This window comes from Cyprinodon tularosa, unplaced genomic scaffold (genome assembly GCF_016077235.1).
Source record: "Cyprinodon tularosa strain WSP-4 unplaced genomic scaffold, ASM1607723v1 ctg463, whole genome shotgun sequence".
Lineage (NCBI taxonomy): Eukaryota > Metazoa > Chordata > Actinopteri > Cyprinodontiformes > Cyprinodontidae > Cyprinodon > Cyprinodon tularosa.
This window is the reverse complement of record NW_024039189.1, coordinates 251896-274588: the sequence shown is the minus strand read 5'-3', so window position 1 is coordinate 274588 and position 22693 is coordinate 251896. Positions and strand designations below refer to the sequence as shown.

The following is a 22693-nucleotide window of genomic DNA, read 5'->3' as shown; positions in this document are numbered from 1 at the left end:
AAGCAAAGATATGAATAAATGTGCAGACGGAGTGAAATCCATCAATCTCCGTTTATTTAACTAGGATGAATAGTTGAATACTTTTTTCCCACGACAATGCCCATTGAGGTGGTTTAAAGTTTATTTTTCCTACAAAACTAAAAGGATTAAGTAAAGAGATAAAAGGTATGGACTATGGGTATGCTGGTCTGATGGGGTATGCTCATCTGACAGAACACCGGGATAAATCTGCCTCTTCTGAGGCCTTTCTTGTCTTCTCACACTTCGTAGACACTTTTTCTCTTATGACCTTCGACCATAGCTAACTACACGTGCAGAAAAAGATAGCTAACAGGAAGAGCACGTAGGACAACCTTATGTAAACATATCGCCAGAACAATTGACAATTAGGAGGACCATTTATTTAGATGATCCATTCAGAAATAAAAGATCGTCCTCTATATGTTTAAATTGAATCTGGGGGGATGATAAAGATTAGGGTGATGGCAAGACTTGAAGCTCATCAGCCAAGCCCACAGTGTCCCTTTATCCCAAGATTTTGAGATAAATTCAACCAGGTTACATAGTTTCTGTGTCTTCATCTGATCTAGAACAATAAAATGAAGTGTTAAAAAAAACTCAAAAATGCATTTCTTCTGTGCTCTGTGGCAGCTTCATATGATTTGGGTTTAATTATTGAGAACTTTAGTTGTTCTTAAATTTGTGAAGCTTTTGTGTTTTTGTAGTTCTTTTTCTGAAGGTTGTAGTCCTACTATAACCAGCATTATTTATGTGCTTTTCTATAGTGTACGACGCCCATAAGGCTGACAGCTGTTTGGAGTTTGTTTCCTTCTTTTATAGCCTGGCTTGATACAATTTGTTATAGATTATGTAATTATGACTTCATATTGTGATCTTCTTTTGTCTCAGTTGAAGGTGGATCTGATGCCAACAAAAAAAAAAGCGTTGCAAATTTGTTTTTCTCCTTCTTTTCAAAAACAGATTAAAGGTTTCATGAAAACCCTTAAATTGGTTTTAAAAAGTTGGAACAATCCAAATGTTTTTTTATTTTTACTAAAAATATAGAATGTAATATAAATAAACAGTATAAAATTATAATTTAGTGCTTGCTTGCAGACTTCAAATCAGTCAAGAATTTAGTCTTAAGCTAGCCTAGTAAAGCCCCACCAAAATCATTTTTGCCTTTAAATTATACATTTAATCACACATTTAGGCTACGTTCATACAGCAGCCTGAAGTGACCCAAATCCGATTATTTTTACCCACATGCGACCTGGATCTGATCTTTTCATGGCTGTCTGAACAACACAGATCCGATTTTTCCAATCCGACCGAAGTACACTTCGCTGCAGTAAACAGAAAGGGGCGGGGACGGACCACTGTCAGTCTCATACCTTATATGGAAATGGGACCATTTCATTCCGGAACTGACGGGGGCGCTAGTGACACTATTTTCTGTACCGACCGTTTCATAATAATTATAATAATAACGTATTTTATTTGACAACGCCTTTCAAAACACCCAAGAACACTTTCAACATTAAAAATACTAATTAAACAGTAAAGAAAAGGCTACAAAACGTGATATGTCACGTGGCATGTCTGTCACGTGTTATGTCCCTTTTTTATTTTGAAATCTTTATTTAAAATTATCTTAGTAACAAACAATCTAAAATAAGCAACAATAAGGAATCATTATGGAGATGTATTTATCTATCCTTACACCCTATATATCTCTAACAAAAGTCATAAAAAATAAAATAAAATCAATATTTTGGAGACAAATGTACATTACATTAAGAGCACATTTATCCATCCATTAATTTTTATGAATTATCCTCAAGTGGGGTCATGAAGGCTGCTGACCCTGGACAGATCCCTAGTCCATCGCTGATTAAGAAAATAGATATAAACAAATACATGCTGGTGCTGAAGTTCAAATAATATATTTTGATGTTGTGAACGGTACTCTTAAAATAAATAAGTTAAAATCTAAAATATAATAGCCTTTGGCTTATTTAATAAGAACTAGATGGAAAAGAGGTTTGGTCTGTAAAACATTTAGTCGACAATTTTGGCCAACTTAGTACGTCCATTCACGGTGCACTTTTGTTGTTTATTTGCCAAATATTTTTTCTTATTATTCTCATTGTGAATATAATTTACAAACAAACCAAAGGACTTTTGAACTTTTAACAAGTGCCATTCGGTAACTAGAATATACTTGGTTGCAGGTGACCTGGCTCAATTATTATCTCCTATAAGGACTCCAGCTCAACTAGTAAACTGACTGGTGTCCCACTATTCCATTTAGAAATACCATATTAATTTTATCAATTGCAATAAATTCATGAACTGCACTCCAAAAACATGAATATCCAATTGTAGCAAAACCCAAAGTGATTAATTAAAACCTTAAATGTAGCCTCAACCTGGAAAGACTCGCACAGAAAGTAGGTTTTAGAAAGTTCATTTGACAATAATCTTCAACTTTCTGATCCCGGCAGTAGACACTGTACTGGTAACCACCAGAGAGAATGATATTTTTTTTTACATGAAAACCTTTTTGAATAAAGTCTGTCTTCATCTCACCTGCTCAGCCAATCACCTGCTCAGGTGCCTCCCTCCCAGCCTAACGGCGCCGGTCTCAAGTCCTTCACCCTTCATAAAGTCCAGCTTGATGTGTGCAACTGCTCCTCACCTGAGCTTCCATCACCTCCACCCTGATTACACCTTCGCTTTGCTCGATTAATCTTATGTTTGTATCTGAACAATATGTTTCTGCAACTTATTTTTTATTACATAAAACAAGTTGATTCTAACTGTTAAAACATAAACAACTTGTCTGTATGTCAGGTTTGTAAAGAAAATTTGTATTGATTCCAGTCATTGTTCAAAAATGTATAGGAAACATTGTATATTGCAAGTTATTAGCTTTGCTTGCATTTAAAATTTTCCAATTGTTAAACAACGCTGTTACAATATATTTACAACTACTTTATTGGTTCTACTGTCTCTCCAACAAATTACAGCCACAATGTAACTTTGTGGAAACGACACCATTTCTATGAAAACTAAATGATGTAAATCAACTGAGCTACAACAAAAGGAACTGTCAAAAATGTAAATAATATTGAAAGAACACATTATGAAAAAGGAGGACTGCACAAGTCAAAAGGTAAATATTCTTTATCAGAAACGATTTCAAATGGCATGTCACAAAAAAAACTAACAATATGTGACAGATTGTGGAAAGCAACTTATATTTTCTTTGAATTCAATGTTGGCACTCAGGGCAAAGTCCAGGTATGCCATCACAGTAGTAACGAGGGTACTCTCCTCTCCTCCGCATCTGAAAATAAAAAAATAAAAAAACAAACAAAATAAAAAACAGGTGCATTGCAAGACTGTAATACAGGAAGAATGGATGATACATATGATTATGAATGAATCTTACCTGTAAGATTGGCGGTATCCTTTCTACCTGCATGGTGAAGAGCATTAAACAATAATTAATACTTTATATCTCTCAGTATCTTATCCTTTCATCTCTAATGATATAAAAAAAAGTTGTCCAAATAATGAATTTTAATAAAAAAAATAAAATAAAATAAAATCATTTAGGGTTTTAGTCTCATTTGCACATAAAGATACACAAATCAAAATTACTAGTTATGCGTAAATTTAAAAAATGAACCTCAATTTGTGCCTCGGCTCCTTTGGCATAGGTGTGGTCATCAGCACACAGAGTCTGTAAAAATACAGATATGTTCTAAGTGAAAGATGAATGCAAATCCAAATAACATCAAAACTGCTTCAACCCTTTTAATTCTTCTATACTGATTTTCTTTCAGACTTAAAAAAATAAGCATAGAACAAAAGTACACTGTGAATGGACATAATACAAATTCTATGACTTAAAACAACAAAGTGATGAATTTTAGCTACAGCTTACCTCACATTTTGCCCTCTCATTAACTTTTTTCCGCTTTCTCTCCTTTTGTAGTTCTTCTCTGGACCTTTTAAAAAGGACAAATTGAAGGTTTTCTTAAAAAACTGAATCTAGAAAAGCGTATTAATTTACTATGTGAAAAAATTTTTAAGAAGGTAAAATTACCTGATTTTGTGGGTTTTGCATTATGGATCGTGTGCCGAACACCAGTGCAAAAACTTTTCAAACTTATTTCTTTCTTCTTCCTTTCCTCTTAACCCCGCGTCTTTAAGGCATTTATACTAGTGATTATAAAAATAGCGCCCCCTTCATTTCCGGAATGCAATAGTCCCATTTCCAAATAAGGTATGGGACTGACGGAAAGGTCCGTCTCCGCCCCTTTCTGTTTGCTGCAGCGAGGTCCTTCTCATCCGACCCAGACCGCTTCACTAAGTGGTCCTAAATCTGATACGAATCTGATCTTTTCAAATGCGACCTGTGTGTGAACGGCCAGGTCGCATTCATTCGACCTGAAAACCATTAGTATCTGACATAGGTCACTATTCTGCTTCTTGCTACACAGAAGCGGCAAGAAAAACAACCACCATGGCAGACAATGATGCGGAGAGCAGTATTTTTGCTTTTAACCATTTTAAAAAGATTGAGTTTTTAAGGTGCGGAAAGATCTCTAGATGTTCTCCAGTACTAACATCCATGTTTACTTCCGAAAACACGAAGCACACTGGCTTGTGACGTTGTGACCTCTACTGCGCATGTGGGACACTTAAGCTGTATGAATGCAGTTCACACAGGACATCACATACAAGTCGCATTTATTTGGAAATGTGAACGGCAACGCAAAAAAAATAGGATTTCACAAAAAATTTGAATTGAGCATCAAGGCCTGCAGTGTGAACGTAGCCTTAGTCTGGTTTATCAGGCTAGCCTTTAGCCTCACATGGTTCAGAAACATTTATCTTGTGAAACACAAGGGGACCTTCAGAACCCACTGATAGGGCTCGGGATCCACGTTGCATTGTGGGACGTCGCGGTCATATTGACGGCTACGCAAACGTAAACATAGCTCTGATACAACGTTGTTGAAAGAAGAGACGTAGAAGTAGAGAGAAAAAAGATGTTAAAATCCCGAAAAAGATCTGGAATTTACCAGGACACATTAAATAGAGAAGCCACGGACCGGTATGTTGACAAAATCAGCATTATTAATAATTTGGATCCATATGAAGTTCCAAACAATGAGTGGAGCACCGATGAGTGAGCGCCTATACTTCAAAACAGTTCCGAAGCTACAAGTCCTTGGAGTCTCATATGCAGTTCATGAATGGATGGGTTCAGGAGCTGCATATCATAAAGCCAGCAAACAGTGGGAACACAGTAATCCGTACGAAGGTAAGCTGTGATCAGACGGGCTCTGGAACCTGCTAGTTTAGCAACTGCTAACCGCTAATGCTAACAACCACTCACGCATGTAATGTACTTTTAACTAGTTGCTATGTGTTTCAAAGGTGTAGTTAGTAACGTTAACTGCCAACCCTCCCTAAACCCTCTGGGTTTCTCGCGTATTTGAGCCTTTTCCCGCTGCCGTTTTTTTATTTTCCCGTAAAAGATCCCAACTTTGAAGGAAAGAAACAAAGTAGGCTATAAAATAAAACCGTGCATCTTTAACTTACCAGAATGAAAATGCAGGAAACACACTCTCATTGACATCTGGATACTGTGGAAAGTTGTGTTCGGTCGTTTTACAGCCGCGATCCAAGCTAGCCGACGACTCTTATCTCGGACACTTGGTCTCCATGGTTACGCCTCCAGGCAGGAAAGCGGTGGAAAGTTAACCCATTTTCTATGTTTTTCCCATGGCGATCATGTGTTGAGCTGTTAAAGCCCACAATACAGCAACGGTTTACCATGGTTGAAATCAAGTTAAAGTGAAATTAATCAGGCTGAGAAGGAGTACAGTATGCGGTAGTCATAGGCAGTAGTCTGAGCCGCGGTAAAAGAGGCCGTCAATATGGCGGCAACGCAAAGTGCTTACGTCTTGACGACCAAGCCCTATTGGAAGCACAAGAGCCAACATAAGAATCCTTTTATTTCATTACATCCAATATAGGGTGAACAGATTTGGGTTTCTCAAAAGGAGGACAGTTTGTTTTTTATTGAATAAAATAGAAGGCTTAAAATGAATACAAATGAATGTGCTTCATCAGGCTAAAGTAGTAGAACAATTTGACACAGATTTGGAGTCAACGGGTCACATGACCTGGAAACTATTGATTTATATATTACAGTATATATAACAGTATATCTAGTATATCTAACACTGTATCGTAGTTTTTTTTTATTATAAAAAATCTTTTAAAACAGATGAAACAGATGCACAAACAACAAATTGAGTCAGTAGGTCACATGACCTGAAAGCTTCTGCTGCACTGTAGTCGACCAAAATCCCAGACGATTTTGTAATTCCCCCCGGACATTTTTTTTGGTATAAAAATTGGAAATGTCCGGGGGAAAAAGGAGGTCTGGCCACCCTAAGCTAATAACGCCCCCATTTCATATCGCCCCGGGCAGAGAGCCATATGGCCCCTACAAACTCGCCTTAATAATGGCTTTTAACTGCTTCTCCAAAAGTTATATCATTCAGGTTTGACTCATTCGAGCCTGTGGTCGACAGCAAAAAGAGAAAAACACTTAAAGGCTAAGTGCTAAGCTGAGGTCAGAGGATGACACAGCATAAATGTGAGGTTCGGTCGCTTTTGTAACGGCTGAAGTTACCAAACCTCTCTGCGTAGCGCCCTGTCACGTGACCACCTACTCCAGCCTCCACACTTGAAATAGTTTGGGGATGTTTGAAAACAGCTGCTGCCGTGCAGACGCTCCTTCTCCCTGCTGCTCATCCCCCTCTCCGTCCTGCTGCTGTTGATCTTCTGGCTCGATGGAGAATAAGAAACAGTTCCTGTTCGCCTTGTCTGGAGCCGCAGCCGTCGGGTTTGTCGCCGTAATATTTGTGCTGAGATGGGTTCTCCACTTTAAGGAAGGCCTGGCCTGGGACGGAGGACTGGCTGAGTTCAACTGGCATCCGGTGCTGATCGTTACAGGCTTCATTTTCCTGCAGGGCATTGGTGAGATGAACGCTTTCCTTTCAGGAATGTGGCTGTTTTACTATGAGAAGCCAAGTTAAATAAGACTGTTTATCCTGAAGAATCCCAGTGAGGAGGGAGTTGTTGATTTTTTTCATTCTGTTTTCGCTATAAATTTCATTATTTAGCTATTTTAGATGGGATATGTCAACAAAGAAAGTCCAACATAACGCTGAAATTGGAGGAAGAGGATATGAAAATTGTTGCAAGCATTTTGTTGAGCCCCTGCTTAATTTTAGATAAACTTAAACCCAGTTTAACGATTACAAGTTAAAAGAAATAAGCGTTTGTTTGGGGAACATTAGTGAAGTAACAGAATCATGAACACCAAGAAAACCAGCAGTCAGGTCAGGAAAGATGTAGTTTAGGTGTTCCATCTGAGTAAGGTTAAAGTGTGAAAATCTTATAAAGCACTTTTCATCAGAAGTTATGTACTTCTAAATCTGCTGTTTATGGAAGAGTGGCAAGCAGAAAGTCTTGACCGCAGTGCTAAAAAAAACACCTAGGAGACTACCAACATCTGGAAGAGTTGAGGAGGGATTCCAACCCTTTGGAATGAAGATCTTGGGTGAGATAAGAGTGCAGTGTGTGGCAGAAAACTAACGCTGCAGTGCCCAATTGTTGGTTTAAACGAAGCTGGCTTATTGTAAGTTAATGTTAAAATAGTTGGTAAAATACAGAGCAACCCTAGAACATCCCTGTAAAAGGTTTGACTACAGCCATAAAATCACAGATGGTGCAAATGAGTGGTTGAGATAAAAGCCCATTAGAATGGCCTAGTCAAAGTAAAGATCAATTTGGCTACACTTGAACATTTATATTTAGAGACTATTTCCAATTACTGATTGTAAAGAAAAATTAGCAGAAATCTGCAACCGCAGCGAAATGTTTTATTTTCAAACTCCTGCATCCTTTTCCTTTTATTAAATTGTAATGCTTCTCTGTTTTACAATGACATATGTCTGAAAAGAATACATTGAGGTCCAAGGGTTTTAAATACTTTTTCAATGTCTGATTTATCAGCAGGCAACATGTTATGCTATACATGCTATAACCTTAAAAATGTGTAACTTAGTCCAGCTAGGATCTAGCCACATGAGTCAGCTGTTTTAATGGTCACGTGATTACCGACATTAACAGATCCACTGATCTCCTCTTGCAGCCATTATTGTCTACAGGCTTCCCTGGACCTGGCGATGCAGCAAACTGGTGATGAAGTTCATCCACGCAGGTTTGAACTTAACAGCTTTCATTTTGGCCATTATTTCCATGGTGGCAGTGTTTGACTTCCACAACGCTGCCAAAATCCCCAACATGTACAGTCTGCACAGCTGGCTGGGCCTGACAGCAGTCATACTATATGGTCTGCAGGTAAATAGACCTCTTTATCATTTCCTAACTTGTTAAAAATACCTGATTTTGATGCTTTTAATATACTTTTTCAGCTGTTGTCGATCTTTGTTTTTCGTGTTCATTTGTCATGTCTGTAACCCAAAGTCATGGTTAAAAAAAAAGTTTCATGACCGAAGCGTTGATAATGTTGTTTTTTTTCTCCCTCTCCTCCATGAAAGGGCAGCTTGTTCTGGGAATCGGCCTATACCTGATACCAGTTACACCTGTGTCTTGGAGAGAAGCTTTTATGCCCATCCATGTCTACAGCGGTCTTTTTCTTTTCACCAGTGTGATAGCAGTTGCTCTCATGGGAATTACAGAGAAACTCATCTTTGGCCTGTAAGTTTTTATAAAAATATAAATGCATTAATTCTATATATGAAGGTTTTTTTGTTAAATAACTTTTAATGTTTTTTTTTTTATACTACAGGAGTAACCCTAAGTATAAGGACTCTCCTCCAGAAGCGATCTTTGTAAATGTTCTAGGAGTCCTGCTGGTTGTTTTTGGGGCTCTTATCCTCTGGATTGCCACTCGAACGCCATGGAAACGCCCCAGTGAACAGATCCTGCATTCTCTGCATACCAACAGTGGAAGTGAGGATAACAGCAAAGTCGGTCCAGCACTGTCGGAACTGGAAGATGGAGCCAATTCTCAGGTTGATGGAGATGTCAGGAAGAGGAATAGTAAATCAGACACCTAGGCTAAAATGAAAAAAAAAAAAAAAGGAAATGTGCAAAAATCTTGAAATGTCCCTCATCCTGCCTGGAAAAAATCTATTAAAACATCTGCAAATTTCTAAAAAAAAAAAACAACAAAAAAAACCTTTAAGTGTTCATGGTTTTCACACTGACTGACTTGTTTACCAGTCAAGATAACACTGATTTATAATGCTGTGGTTGAACCTCTGCAGATACCAATTTTCTGTTTTGTTTTGACGTTTGATTTTTTTCTTCCTGTATTTCATATTTTACTGCCCTAGCAACGGCTCTGAAGTGAATCGATTTCCATGTGCCATTCCATTACTCCCCAAAATATTTGGATTTCTATGTAGATGTGAACTGATATTTGCACATAGTAGTTCTTCAGCTGGTTGAAGGCTAGGCATCACGGAAACCAATACAATAGGGGCAGGAAGCTTTCTTAAATATTGACTGATTACATGATCTGTCCTCATCCTTGTTTTACTTTCCTTAGAATGCCTTCAAAGACCTATTTGCCTTTTGTTTTTGACAGATCTGTTTGGTGTTTTTTGCTAGATTTCTGGTATTCTGAAGACTGCATTTTCTCTCTCCATTCTGTAAGGTGCATTTTATGTGGAAAAATTACAAATAGTTGTAAAACAAAGCTAAAAAAATCATCTGGTGTGGTTAGGAACTATTTTCTTCTAGTAAAATAGAAAAAAAAAAGAACTAGAAACCATATTTTTTAAAACCAAGATTCTAGAGAGAAGAGGTGTTTGAAGACTTTTGCACAGTATTATTTTGTGTTGATATACAGGTGCTGGTCATAAAATTAGAATATCATGAAAAATTTTTATTTTGTTTAATTTTGATGATTACAAATGACAACAAATGAAAATCTCAAATTCATCATATCAGAAAATTAGAATATTACTGAAGACCAATAAAAACAAAGGATTTATAGAAATGTTGGCCAACTGAAAAGTATGAACATGAAAAGTATGAGCATGTACAGCACTCAGTATTTAGTTGGGCCTCCTTTGGCCTGTATTACTGCAGCAATGCGGCGTGGCATGGAGTCGATCAGTCTGTGGCACTGCTCAGGTGTTATGATAGCCCAGGTTGCTCTAATAGTGGCTTTTAGCTCTTCTGAATTGTTGGGTCTGGTGTATTGCATCTTCTTCTTCACAATACCCCATAGATTTTCTATGGGGTTAAGGTCAGGAGAGTTTGCTGGCCAATTAAGAACAGGGATACCATGGTCCTTCAACCAGGTACTGGTAGCTTTGGCACTGTGTGCAGGTGCCAAGTCCTGTTGGAAAATGAAATCTGCATCTCCAAAAAGTTGGTCAGCTGCAGGAAGCATGAAGTGCTCTAAAACTTCCTGGTATGTGGCTGCGTTGACCCTGGACCTCAGAAAACACAATGGACCAACACCAGCAGATGACATGGCACCCCAAACCATCACTGACTGTGGAAACTTTACACTGGACTTCAAGCAACGTGGATGAAGTGCCTCTCTTCTTTTCCTCCAGACTCTGGGACCTTGATTTCCAAAGGAAATGCAAAATTTACTTTCATCAGAGAACATGACTTTGGACCACTCACCAGCAGTCCAGTCCTGTTTCTCTTTAGCCCAGGCAAGACGCTTCTGACGCTGTCTGTGGTTCAAGAGTGGCTTGACACAAGGAATGCGACAGCAGAAACCCATGTCTTTCATACGTCTGTGTGTGGTGGTTCTTGAAGCACTCACTCCAGCTGCAGTCCACTCTTTGTGAATCTCCCCCACATTTTTGAATGGGTTTTGTTTCACAATCCTCTCCAGGGTGCGGTTATCTCTCTTGCTTGTACACTTTTTTCGACCACATCTTTTCCTTCCCTTCGCCTCTCTATTAATGTGCTTGGACACTGAGCTCTGTGAACAGCCAGCCTCTTTAGCGATGACCTTTTGTGTCTTGCCCTCCTTGTGCAAGGTGTCGATGGTCGTCTTTTGGACAACTGTCAAGTCAGCAGTCTTCCCCATGATTGTGTAGCCTATAGAACTAGACTGAAAGACCATTTAAAGGCTTTTGCAGGTGGTTTGAGTTAATTAGCTGATTAGAGTGTGGCACCAGGGGCCATCAATTTTGAACCTTTTCACAATATTCTAATTTTCTGATATGATGAATTTGAGATTTTCATTTGTTGTCATTTGTAATCATCAAAATTAAACAAAATAAACATCTGAAATATATGAGTTTGTATGTAATGTATGAATATAATATACAAGTTTCACTTTTTAAATGGAATTACTGAAATCAATCTACTTTTTCATGATATTCTAATTTTATGACCAGCACCTGTACGTCTGTACAACTTGGAAGCTCCTTTTAAATGAAGCAAAATAGTTATAAGATCTGAGGCCATCTTAAGGGTCTAACACTAAAGATTATACGTACAAACCTTAATAATGAACAATGTATAGATAAACTAGCATATATTATTCAGGAAAGGTAAATATATAATTTTTTTTGTACTCTTTAAGTAATATTTTTTATATTTAACCCTATCATTTGTTGATACAAGCATATGTAAATATGGTTGGGCTCTTTTGGAACAGAACTTGGAAGCTGATATTGAAACAGATGCTGGTATACACTGTAAAACCTGCTTTTTTTGTTCTTTACCCAAATGTAGGTAGGTGAATTTATTTACTTATTTGCTTACGACCATGTTTATAATAAATTTTGTACATCTTTTGCTTAAGGTTGTATGTTTTCTTTATCTTGCATTCTTTTTGTCTCTGCAGTGGAACATTTTATCTATTGAATGTTTCCCTTTATAAATATTACACACATTGCACACCTTAGAGGTTCATCCCAAAATGTTAGAATATCATGGAAAAGTATTTTTGAGTCACTCATTTTAGAAACAGAAAGTCTCATAGATTCAATAGTAGTGGAGTAAAATATATTCTTGTGACCATATTATTTAGGCTTGCTTGAAAATCTGAAGTTTAGTGTCTCAGGAAATTAGAATATTACATATGATCAATAAAATAAAAAGCAATGTCTGGCCTCTCATTTCTATGACAGAATTTTTGACCAACTTTTAAATTACACACAGAACCTTTATGCATAGCCTATACATTTTAAGTGTAATTGAGGTGAAAGCATTAAAGGAGCCCTGATGTTAACCTGATTTATCTGCACAGAGACCCTGTTGGATGTGTGTTTGGGATAAATGACCTGATAATCATCCAACTGTGTCTGAGGTTTCAGTCATTTAGCTGTATATCTGAAATAAAACAGAAGGTTTAGGACACAGGTTTGTGTTTTCCTTTTCTTACATGCACTTTGTGCAAGGCAGTAGCACAATCGGAACATACCCAATAGCAGAGGTGTCAAAAGTGTTAATGTTTATTACTCAAGTAAAAGTATAAATCCTGCTGTTTAAAACATTTGTGTAGAAGTGAGTATCAAATAATGATAGAGAATCTTTTCTTTCTTCTTTTTTTACTTTGCACCTGTCGTTAATCGCTTACTGTTTATTTACTCTTTTGGACCTTTTCGGTATCTGTAGTTGCGCTGGCAGGGCAATTGTTTTGTTGATACAGGTTTGGTGGTCAAGTTGGAAGGCTGCTTCAAGGTTTGTTACCCAAGTTTCACCATTAAAGTAATTATAACAAATGTCGCAAACCCTTACACTTTTTTTCCAGCAGCGTGAACCTAAAAACTAGCAGTTATTCGGCCATAGCTCATAAGCACCGTGTCTACCGGTTAACTAGCATCTAAGCTAACCCTGTCCTTCCAGGTTGAGCTTTTGGTTAAACGGTTGTTGCAAGAAAAACTGAACATTACCGTGACAAACCAATAAAGGCATACATGTAAACATATTTAGTTTTTTTTTTTTTACTTGTGTTACTATTTAGTTGTGAAGGATGATTTCTGTAGCTACGTGGCTAATTTTGATTAATAAGGAAGGCTATTGCTAGCCACAGTAAATAGTCCGTTTTGTCGTTTAATTTCGGCTTTTATAAGTTGGCTTTAAGTTTCAAAGTTGTGAAAGTTGTGATTTTTATTTTATAAGTGTTATGATGACGATCACTAAAAAGAATAGAGTCGGATTAAAGCTAAAATGGTACGCAGACATGGTAGTAGCTCTAGGGAGGGGCTCTGTTAGCCTGATGACAATGAGTGGACAGTGACAAAAGAGGTAGTTTGGGGCGAAAATAGTTTATTGTTTTGCTTTTATTCCTACCTTTGCAACATTTTTGAAATATCGCGCTGAGTAAGCAGTTTAGGGTTTCTTGTGTTGTTTGATTTGGCATTCTAATTAGGTGTCAAAGCTAAAATTAATTGCTATTTCTGACAGGTGATCTGTGCAGACAGGCTTATTTCTGCTATTAGAGCTGTCTAATGTTTACATATTTTATTATGTCCAAAGGTATTGTGCTGGGTCAATTATTGGTAAGCACATTCGATACATTTGTAAAAAAAATAAAAAAAAAAAAAAAAAAAAAGGGGATTTTTGTTGCAGATGTAAAGATTTATTTTAGGGAATAGGGAAGTATGAGGAAAAAAATTATTTAAAAAAATGTTGAATTGAAAAAGCTTCCTGGGTGGGAAGCGAAACTTCTTCAAACTTGGAAACAAAGTCCAGTGGTTTGATTTTTAAGTCTTTTGGAATGACTATGACCTGGATGACTGAGAATCTTCATCAGCACACCTTGTTGGATGAAGGCTATTTTCATTTTCATTACATGCTTACAACAGCTCTCAAAGTTTTTGCAAAATATACTAAAGATCCCATAAATGCATTATAAATAACCTTAAAAATATGTTTACTGTCAAATGAGAAACTACTTTTAGATCCACAGTTTATTATTTTACTTTTAAATAAGTATATCTCCATACAGGAGATTTATTTTTTTAATTTTCTTTAGACATATTTAAAATAAAAACACACCAAAAGAAAAGCAAATATATTGCCAAAAGAATCCTTTAAAGCTTCCAGTCATACAATCAATAATCAATGTTATTATTTTTTAGGGCTTAAACTAATGATTATGTTGCTAATTGTTTTTATTAGTTGAATATTCTTTCTTTTATCTGATTGATATTTTTGTTGCAAAATTAGCTTCTTTTTTTCCACAGAATTTGAACCAGGTGAAGATAAAACTATATCAGTTGCAGAATTAAGGATATAAAATATTAAGAAAGAAGTCTTAATATCACCTATAATACATACTAATACATTTTTGTCCACTTTTGCTGCAATTAAATTGCTTTGACTGGGTTGGTTACTCAGCTGTCATATTAGAATCTGTACTTTTTAGTGTTATTCTGTTACTAAAGTGATCAGTTTATCATGTTTAATCCCTTGTCCCCCCCTCCAATTCCTGTCAGGGTTTTGCTGTCTTCTGCTTTTCAGTTTGTCACTTGAATTATTGGCTTATTGAGATTATTTTCATTATACTACTTGTATGTTTTATGGCTTTACAAATGACTACCCCAGTACAGGAGTTCTCTTCAGGTTTATGTTTTAACTTGAAACACAGTCTTTTTGGGGGTCCTCTGGAACCCATATTGCCATTTCACCCCTGCCTTTAAAGGCTGTGCTCTCTGTCTCTGTGCTCTCTCTCTGAGCGCCTGTTACTCAGTGTGAGTCTGCATTAGGGTTGTCAAAAGTATCGAAACTCAAAAAAGTATCGATACTGAAATGTTGTATCCGGATACAATACTCGTTTTTAAAAGTATCGATAGAGTGCCGTCACCAGTGGCACCTAAGCAGTCATTCATCTAAAGTGCAGAATAGAGGACAATGCACTTTCTGAACACTGTGTGATTGAATAATTCTCTGCACTTTTCAGTTTCAGACTTTTTTTTTGTAACAGGTGCAGCTGCTGAGAATTATTTTTGTTTCTTAACTTGTTTGGCTAGCATCATTGTTATGTGTGCAAAGCATAGCCAAGGAAGGAACACTTAATTTGAATTTTATAAGTTTTTTATCAAGCTTGCTTAATATTATGCACAGCATACAACCTTTATTGTGTTTATTTATTGTATTTTATTTATTAATGAAAATATTTCTGTTGAATTTTGGAGTCTTTGTTTTTATCCTTGTGGTATCGAAAATGGTATCGAGTATCGAATATTTTCCTTAGTAACGGTATCGAGTTGAAAAGTTTAGTATCGTGACAACCCTAGTCTGCATCAGTGACATGTATTTTTCCTGGCTTTGGTCAGGTTTGGAGAATCATAAGAGAGAGCTGAAACTAGATGAGGAAACATGTAGAGAGAGAAACAATATCACAAGCTTGAAGTTCTTAGAGAGGCTAATAAATTTAAGGACAGTGACCATGAACGCATACAATTACTATATGCCACAATCTTCCTGGGAAGAGAGGCAGTCTCTTTGGCAGGTGCCTCCCCATGGGATAATAGTAGGGCAAATGCTGAAGCTGATATCAAAGGCTTATATGTAAAGATATTTCCACCACGTTGCACAACCTTCGTGCTAACTTAAGGTCCTCCAACCAATAGGTTTCTCACATCTATGAGACACCCGTTACTCTGCTTGGTAAACAGTGTCTGTGTTGCTTTGGGATTGTAGGGCAGGGTTTCTCAGCATAATCTGGATTCCCATTTATTTCATATGGTAGTTTTGACATGAAACACCGTAGGTGTCACACACTGACTAAAACGTATAAAAAGAAAATCCTTAGAATTGGTGATCACCATTCTTAGTTATTCAAGTTTTCACTGTTGATGATGTGTTAGAATCCTCGAGGCAGACTCACCTGGGTCAGATTTCATCTGAACACAACCAGGGGTACTTGTTTTAGTTTATAAAAATGTTTGTTTAAAAAAAAACAAAGAACAAAAACCCAAAACACATTGAGTATTATTGATTTGTTGTTGTTTTCTTCTCTATTTTCTTTTTTATGGCTTTTTATGGGCTCCAATCCTAGATCTGGATGTGCTGGGTTAGATTCCCAGTCTTTGTCCTTTTCTTTCTTCTTATCTAGACCTGAAATAATTAATCCTAATTAATCGATATTGAAGTAATTTAGTGATCAATAGATTTTTTTTTTTATAACCTGTTAAGTGCCATAGTTTAAGCTTCACTTGTTTTAAATTCTGTATATAATCTTTAAAGCACCATTTGCCGGCTAATAATTAATCAGTTAATCAAAAAAAATATTTGACAGATTGACCAGCAAAATAATTATTACTCGCCCCTTTAATATCCACATTTTCTTTCCCCCTCTTCTATCAAACCACTGTTCAATAAAGGCAACTACTATCAAAAAATCATTTGAAAAACCCCTAAAAAGACATGGTAATTTCTTTTTATATAAAGGGGAAACAGTGGTTTTAGTTGCAGGAGATGGTGCTGAAACCAAAGGATAGTGAATATAAGCACCATATGAGGCTTGCTTTGTCATTAGGCAAGACACCTGCACTGTACTGCCTATTCACTATGCTCAGGAGGGTAAAGTGTATGTTTGGATTACCCTAACTTAATAAAGGATTTATATAAGTACAATGCATTAACCATTTTATCACAAAGCAAAGTATAAGGGAGCGAATAAATTAATGATTGAAAGATTTCAGTTCGAGGAAAAATTTTGTAGTTATAACTTGAAGTAAATTGCTTTATTAGATCTCTTTAGTGGTTCTAACATTTTATTTATGCAAAGATATTTGTTTTAAGTTCAGATTGTTATAATTTTGTTGCAGTACTGCATTGTATCTCAGGAGCAGTTAAAATTATTACAAGGAAGACATTGTTAGGCCAAGGGCTGTGCTGAAACCTGCATAGTGTTGAATTAAAAAGAAAAAACTGATGAGTGTTTAAAATATTAATGCCTACCATTGGTGCTGAAATAATTCTCACAGTTTATATATGTGTTCTTCTGAAACATTTCACAAACATAGCTGCTGTAGAAAACACAGAGGACGCAGAACAACATCATGTCTGACAAAAGTGAGCTGAAAGCGGAACTGGAGAGGAAGAAGCAACGGTTAGCGCAGATCAGGGAGGAGAAGAGAAGGAAGGAGGAGGAGCGCAAGAAGGTACGTCTAATTTTACAGGAACATTTATCATGGTTTGACACTGGATCTAAGTGAAATGGAGCATATTTTAATGCAAGTTCTCTTAAATTTAATACAATTCATTTATTTGTTTTGAAACCAACGTTACCAATTTTTTATGTGTTAACATGTGAACCAGTTAGGTTAAGATAAATTCTCAAATGTATTGAAATCTTAAGAAATAATTCTTCCACTGTACTTTCTGCTGTAACTGACGTTCAGCTCAGTCTTGTTGCAGTTGCCTATTTCTGTTTCTTGTCTGAAGCGGGTTTAGTTCAAATTGAGCAGCTAATCACTTAGACATTTACTATATAATTTGAATTAAACAGTGCACTTTCTTCAGAGCTAGATCTTAAAGACACTGAAACAAAACCTAAAGGTCTTCGTCAAGAGTTTCTGAAATTGTGCTTAATGCTCACTGTTTTTCTGTTCCAGGCGGAACAACAGCTGAAAGAGGCTGCCATCCAGCAGGATGACTCTGACCTGGAGAAAAAAAGACGAGAAGCTGAGGCTCTTCTCCAAAGTGTGGGGATAACCCCTGATGCTGCCGTTGGTATGTTTGTATTTAACTGATGCTGGACTGTGTGAATCTAGCTGCTGGGATTTCATCTTTTTCTAATCATTTTGGTTTTTTAGGGAAAACATGATGCTACACCTATTAGTTTCCTCTTAACTATATTCTTAAAACTGATTGAAGAAAATTATGCAATTCCTAAAAGTCTCAGTCCCTTAAACTCAATTTCATACTCGAATATAAACATGCGTTCTAAATATTCATGGAAAGTTTGCAAAAGTACCCTCGCTATCCAGGTTCTCAAAGTGGAAAAGAGAAAATGAAACCTGGGAAACTTAAGTATAATATGAAAAAGACTTTATTTATCCCGGAGGCAAATTAAATATGGTAACTTTTATATGGGTTTCTTCAACAAGTTTGTACTAATGGCTGTAGGGAAGAAGCAGTAGTACAGTAGTACCCATTCAAATTTCCCCACTTTCCTTGATGGGTCCTTGGCTGGTCCCCTACAATTCCTTTTTAAACATCATTCTACTAAAATATTCTTTCTGTCATGATTTGTGGACATTAATACCTAAAGAGAAGCGTCATCTCCTGGTCAGACCCTGTAATGCAGAAAAAGGGTGGAGTCAGAGTAAAAACAATATGCATGCCCAGGAGAAGCAGGGGTCACTCCAGTGGCTGGAAGTTTGAGGGGACTTTGCTGGGAGTTGCAGGGAAGTGGGCTGCCATTCAGCTGGTGATTGACTGGGAAAGGCCATTTTGAATAACTGCTACTGTGGCTATCTGTCTCACAGCAACTCTGGTATGACTCCTGAGCAGAGAAAATTCCCTAGTTGTATGACATTGGGTTGAAAATGGTATTTAAAGGTTTCCAGATTTTTACCATAATTTGATCTTTATAAAACTAACAATGAGACAGCACAAAACACATTGGCCCCCAAATTTAGAGAATGTGGTGAATAGAGAAGAGGATGCGGAAAAGCTAAATTTTAGATGACAAGTGAAGACAATTCAGCCAATTGTTACGCAAACTCTCCTAAAGGATGCAGAAGCCTCTTTGGGTATGTTTGACACTATTTCAGGTGTGCTTCTCATACTGGCTTCGATGTTTGCAAGCTGCTGCTCTTTTACAAACATATAATGCCAAATGCGGCGCTAAGTTTTGGTAACTCTGAAAATCATTTTATTTTATTTTTTTATTGGTAATTTCTCATTTATTCCTCCTTAAAATAGTTTACAATTAACTTGAAATGCAGGGTGAAGTTATATTCACTTCATAAATCAGCAATCAAAGACCTCATTAAACAGCTCCTTCAACACCCAATATATTTAGGTCCTATAAATGATCTGTTCTTTGTGACACCATGCATTGACTATCCTGCTAAAAGAAATTATTTCAGTTTTCCAAATTTTGGAATCAATTGCAATCCGATGTAAAACTCAGAGAGCTTCTCTGGTTGAATGCTTTGAAGGACATTCATTTTGGATATTATTAATGTTAAACCAGCTGATTTTGGTTCCATACTATGAATTTTTATCATTTTACATGAATCCATTTTTGGGCAATAAAGATATATATATCAGAACATAATGCCATTTAGAATATATGTGCATCTACCTTCATGTAGAAAGAGTTTTTAAATAATTTCTTATCAAATATATCCATACTTTCTGAAACCTGCTGCTGATGCCATCAGATCTTCAGGATAAAACATGACGGAAAATAAACTCCCACAGAAGAAACAGTGATCGAAGGCGCTATTAGCAGATAGCTGGTAGATGGTGTTTAAAATGTAAGTTTTGCTGCAAGAAAGTGTAAAAGAGGAAAAAAAACTTTAATCTCTACAAGTTCACTTCTTCTCACTGAGCAGTTTTGATATAGCTTGGTAAAAAATACCAAGGGAAAATAAATATATTAGCGCTCAAACTTTAAAGAAATGTCTAAAAACTGTTTTACATTTTGTTTTAGATCACAAATGCATGTTGGTGTGTTGCAGTTCTTAATTTTTATAGATATGCATATCATTTTTATTTATAGTTTTTTTTTAAGTCAGCATGACAAATTCAGCAACATTTGGTTTTGCTCCTTACAAAACCCACTTTAACCTCAGGAATGAAATATACTTATTGAATTTTCTAAAAGCTTTAAATAGAACTTGACTTTATAAAAAATAAAGGATATTTCTTTGCAATTTAGGATTTTCATACTGAAGAATAAAGCAAAAAGTAAGCCCATTCTTACAAATTAAACACTTAGATTTCAGCTGAACTGCAAAAAAAAGGAGTGAACAAATAAATTCCCATGTGCCAATAGTTTCATTCAGTGGTGGAAATGATGTGCTGAATTGAAGGAACTGTTCCCTTTATGTTTCCAATCGTTGCTCACTTTTTTGCTCAGAATTGGTAAGTGCCGCTGTTAAGGGGCTCTAGGGCTACAGGTTGACCCCTTATCTAGAAGAAAATGCGTATAAAAAAACATGTCTAATCTTTCCCTTTCAGAGTAATACCCACATATTAACATTAGGTGGCAGTAGAGATCCATTGGAAAGTGAAGGGTGAAGCTTATTGGCATTTCTGCCATAAAAATGAAGCAAGAGCTCTATGGTTTTTTTTTATTGTTTGAGTGTTGATAGGTTAGTATTTATTGGATGTATAAAATGTTTTACTGTTTATGTTTAATTTAGATCCAGTTTTATTTATGTGTGCAGATATTTGTTATACTTTGCTGCTGAATTCCATGTATAACCCATTTAGGATGCAGTCCTTACATTTACCTATATGAGTTAAAATGTCTTCCTGTATTTTTTAGCTTCTTGTAACACAAACACAACAACTGTTTAGTAACTGTTGAGCAGCTTTTGCTGATAAACTTTTATTCTCTTTTTTTTTTTCTAATATAGTCCCTCCTCCTACATCTCCTACTGCCAAATCAGCAGTAACTCCAAGTGAGGCAGGCAGCCAGGACTCTGATGGAGCCGTGGGACCCAGGTAACCCAAACACACCCAAAAATCCCTCAGCTAGAGTCCAAACCACAGCACAGCACAGGGAATTACAAGTGTGAAGATCCTCCTGGATTCATTTATTTAGGAAACACATTCTACTTATGACTTTAGTACATCTCTAATAAAAGTTAATATACTTTTTTCTCCCTTCTGCTTTGAGACATAAACAGATGCATGTTACTGCATATACACTATATTGCCAAAAGTATTTTCTCACCTGCCTTGACTCACATATGAGCTTAAGTGACATCCCGTTCCTAATCCATAGGGTTCAATATGACGTCGGTCCACCCTTTGCAGCTAGAACAGCTTCAACTCTTCTGGGAAGGCTGTCCACAAGGTTTAGGAGTGTGTTTATGGGAATTTTTGACCATTCTTCCAGAAGCGCATTTGTGAGGTCGCACACTGATGTTGGACGAGAAGGCCTGGCTCTCAGTCTCCGCTCTAATTCATCCCAAAGGTGTTCTATCGGGTTGAGGTCAGGACTCTGTGCAGGCCAGTCAAGTTCATCCACACCAGACTCTGTCATCCATGTCTTTATGGACCTTGCTTTGTGCACTGGTGCACAGTCATGTTGGAAGAGGAAGGGGCCAGCTCCAAACTGTTCCCACAAAGTTGGGAGCATGGAATTGTCCAAAATGTCTTGGTATGCTGAAGCATTCAGAGTTCCTTTCACTGGAACTAAGGGGCCAAGCCCAGCTCCTGAAAAACAACCCCACACCATAATCCCCCCTCCAACAAACTTTACACTTGGCACAATGCAGTCAGACAAGTACCGTTCTCCTGGCAACCGCCAAACCCAGACCCGTCCATCAGATTGCCAGATGGAGAAGCGCGATTCGTCACTCCAGAGAACGCGTCTCCACTGCTCTAGAGTCCAGTGGCGGCGTGCTTTACACCACCGCATCCGACGCTTTGCATTGCACTTGGTGATGTATGGCTTGGATGCAGCTGCTCGACCATGGAAACCCATTCCATGAAGCTCTCTGCGCACTGTTCTTGAGCTAATCTGAAGGCCACATGAAGTTTGGAGGTCTGTAGTGATTGACTCTGCAGAAAGTTGGCGACCTCTTCGCACTATGCGCGTCAGCATCCGCTGACCCCGCTCCGTCAGTTTACGTGGCCTACCACTTCGTGGCTGAGTTGCTGTCGTTCCCAAACACTTCCATTTTCTTATAATACAGCTGACAGTTGACTGTGGAATATTTAGGAGCGAGGAAATTTCACGACTGGATTTGTTGCACAGGTGGCATCCTATCACAGTTCCACGCTGGAATTCACTGAGCTCCTGAGAGCGACCCATTCTTTCACAAATGTTTGTAAAAACAGTCTGCATGCCTAGGTGCTTGAATTTATACACCTGTGGCCATGGAAGTGATTGGAACACCTGATTCCAATAATTTGGATGGGTGAGCAAATACTTTTGGCAATATAGTGTATGTTTTCAGTTAAATACGCCAAGTTCAGGTCGTTCTTGTTATCTCTTTTGCCTTTATGTGCCTGTTGCTATGCTTTACTGCAACATAAAGATTACAGATGCCAGAAAAGCCAAAAGCTGAGCTCAAGCTCAGATTAGATCTGCCACTGCTGTAGTGAGTGATGACACATTTATGCTAACTGAGGACATGTTTATTTCTTTTTATGTGCCTCTGAATTAGAACGCTCCCAAATTAACAATGAAACAGCGGGTTGCTGTGATGCCTGGGGGACTTCTTAACCCCTAATTAGAGCCCCCTTCCCTGAGCTGAAACTCAAACTCCCCCAGTGTCCCATCAGGCACTGTGAGCTGTTCCCGCTACGTGTTGACTCATTTCCCTCACCAGCATGGCCATTTCCTACACACATGGAGGTCATGTTTTCTCTCTCAGGGCCCCCCACCACCTTCACCACCTCTCTGGCTAAACAACAGTCAGAGCCTTTGGTGTGACAAAGT

The 22693-nt window shown here is 37.4% G+C and overlaps 2 protein-coding genes and 1 long non-coding RNA gene across 5 annotated transcripts in view; 2 read left to right on the top strand and 1 right to left on the bottom strand.

Annotated features, from left to right (window-relative positions):
• Window positions 1-3171: 3171 nt before the first annotated feature.
• Window positions 3172-4024, bottom strand: LOC119793928. Of its 2 annotated transcripts, none has more exons than XR_005282151.1 (4): window positions 3956-4024; window positions 3698-3751; window positions 3458-3484; window positions 3172-3352 (listed from the first exon to the last, which is right to left on the bottom strand). It is a non-coding gene; the product is annotated as an uncharacterized LOC119793928 (long non-coding RNA). The 2 variants fall into 2 exon arrangements; XR_005282152.1 differs by having other exon boundaries at window positions 3961-3974.
• A 2425-nt stretch (window positions 4025-6449) lies between these two features.
• Window positions 6450-9206, top strand: LOC119793885 (cytochrome b reductase 1). The gene is made up of 4 exons (XM_038301169.1): window positions 6450-7071; window positions 8252-8460; window positions 8666-8820; window positions 8912-9206. The coding sequence occupies exons 1-4, from the start codon at window positions 6885-6887 to the stop codon at window positions 9180-9182; spliced, it is 822 nt and encodes a 273-aa protein (XP_038157097.1). The 5' UTR covers window positions 6450-6884; the 3' UTR covers window positions 9183-9206.
• A 3450-nt stretch (window positions 9207-12656) lies between these two features.
• The window catches only part of LOC119793895 (dynein, cytoplasmic 1, intermediate chain 2a-like), a 29763-nt gene continuing 19726 nt past the window's right edge, over window positions 12657-22693 (top strand). For both annotated transcript variants that reach the window (XM_038301184.1, XM_038301183.1), the window contains exons 1-4: window positions 12657-12789; window positions 17085-17222; window positions 17676-17793; window positions 20658-20745. In XM_038301184.1, coding sequence (XP_038157112.1) covers window positions 17121-17222; window positions 17676-17793; window positions 20658-20745 — 308 coding nt within the window. In that variant the 5' untranslated portion in view covers window positions 12657-12789; window positions 17085-17120. The remainder of the gene's footprint in view (window positions 12790-17084; window positions 17223-17675; window positions 17794-20657; window positions 20746-22693) is intronic.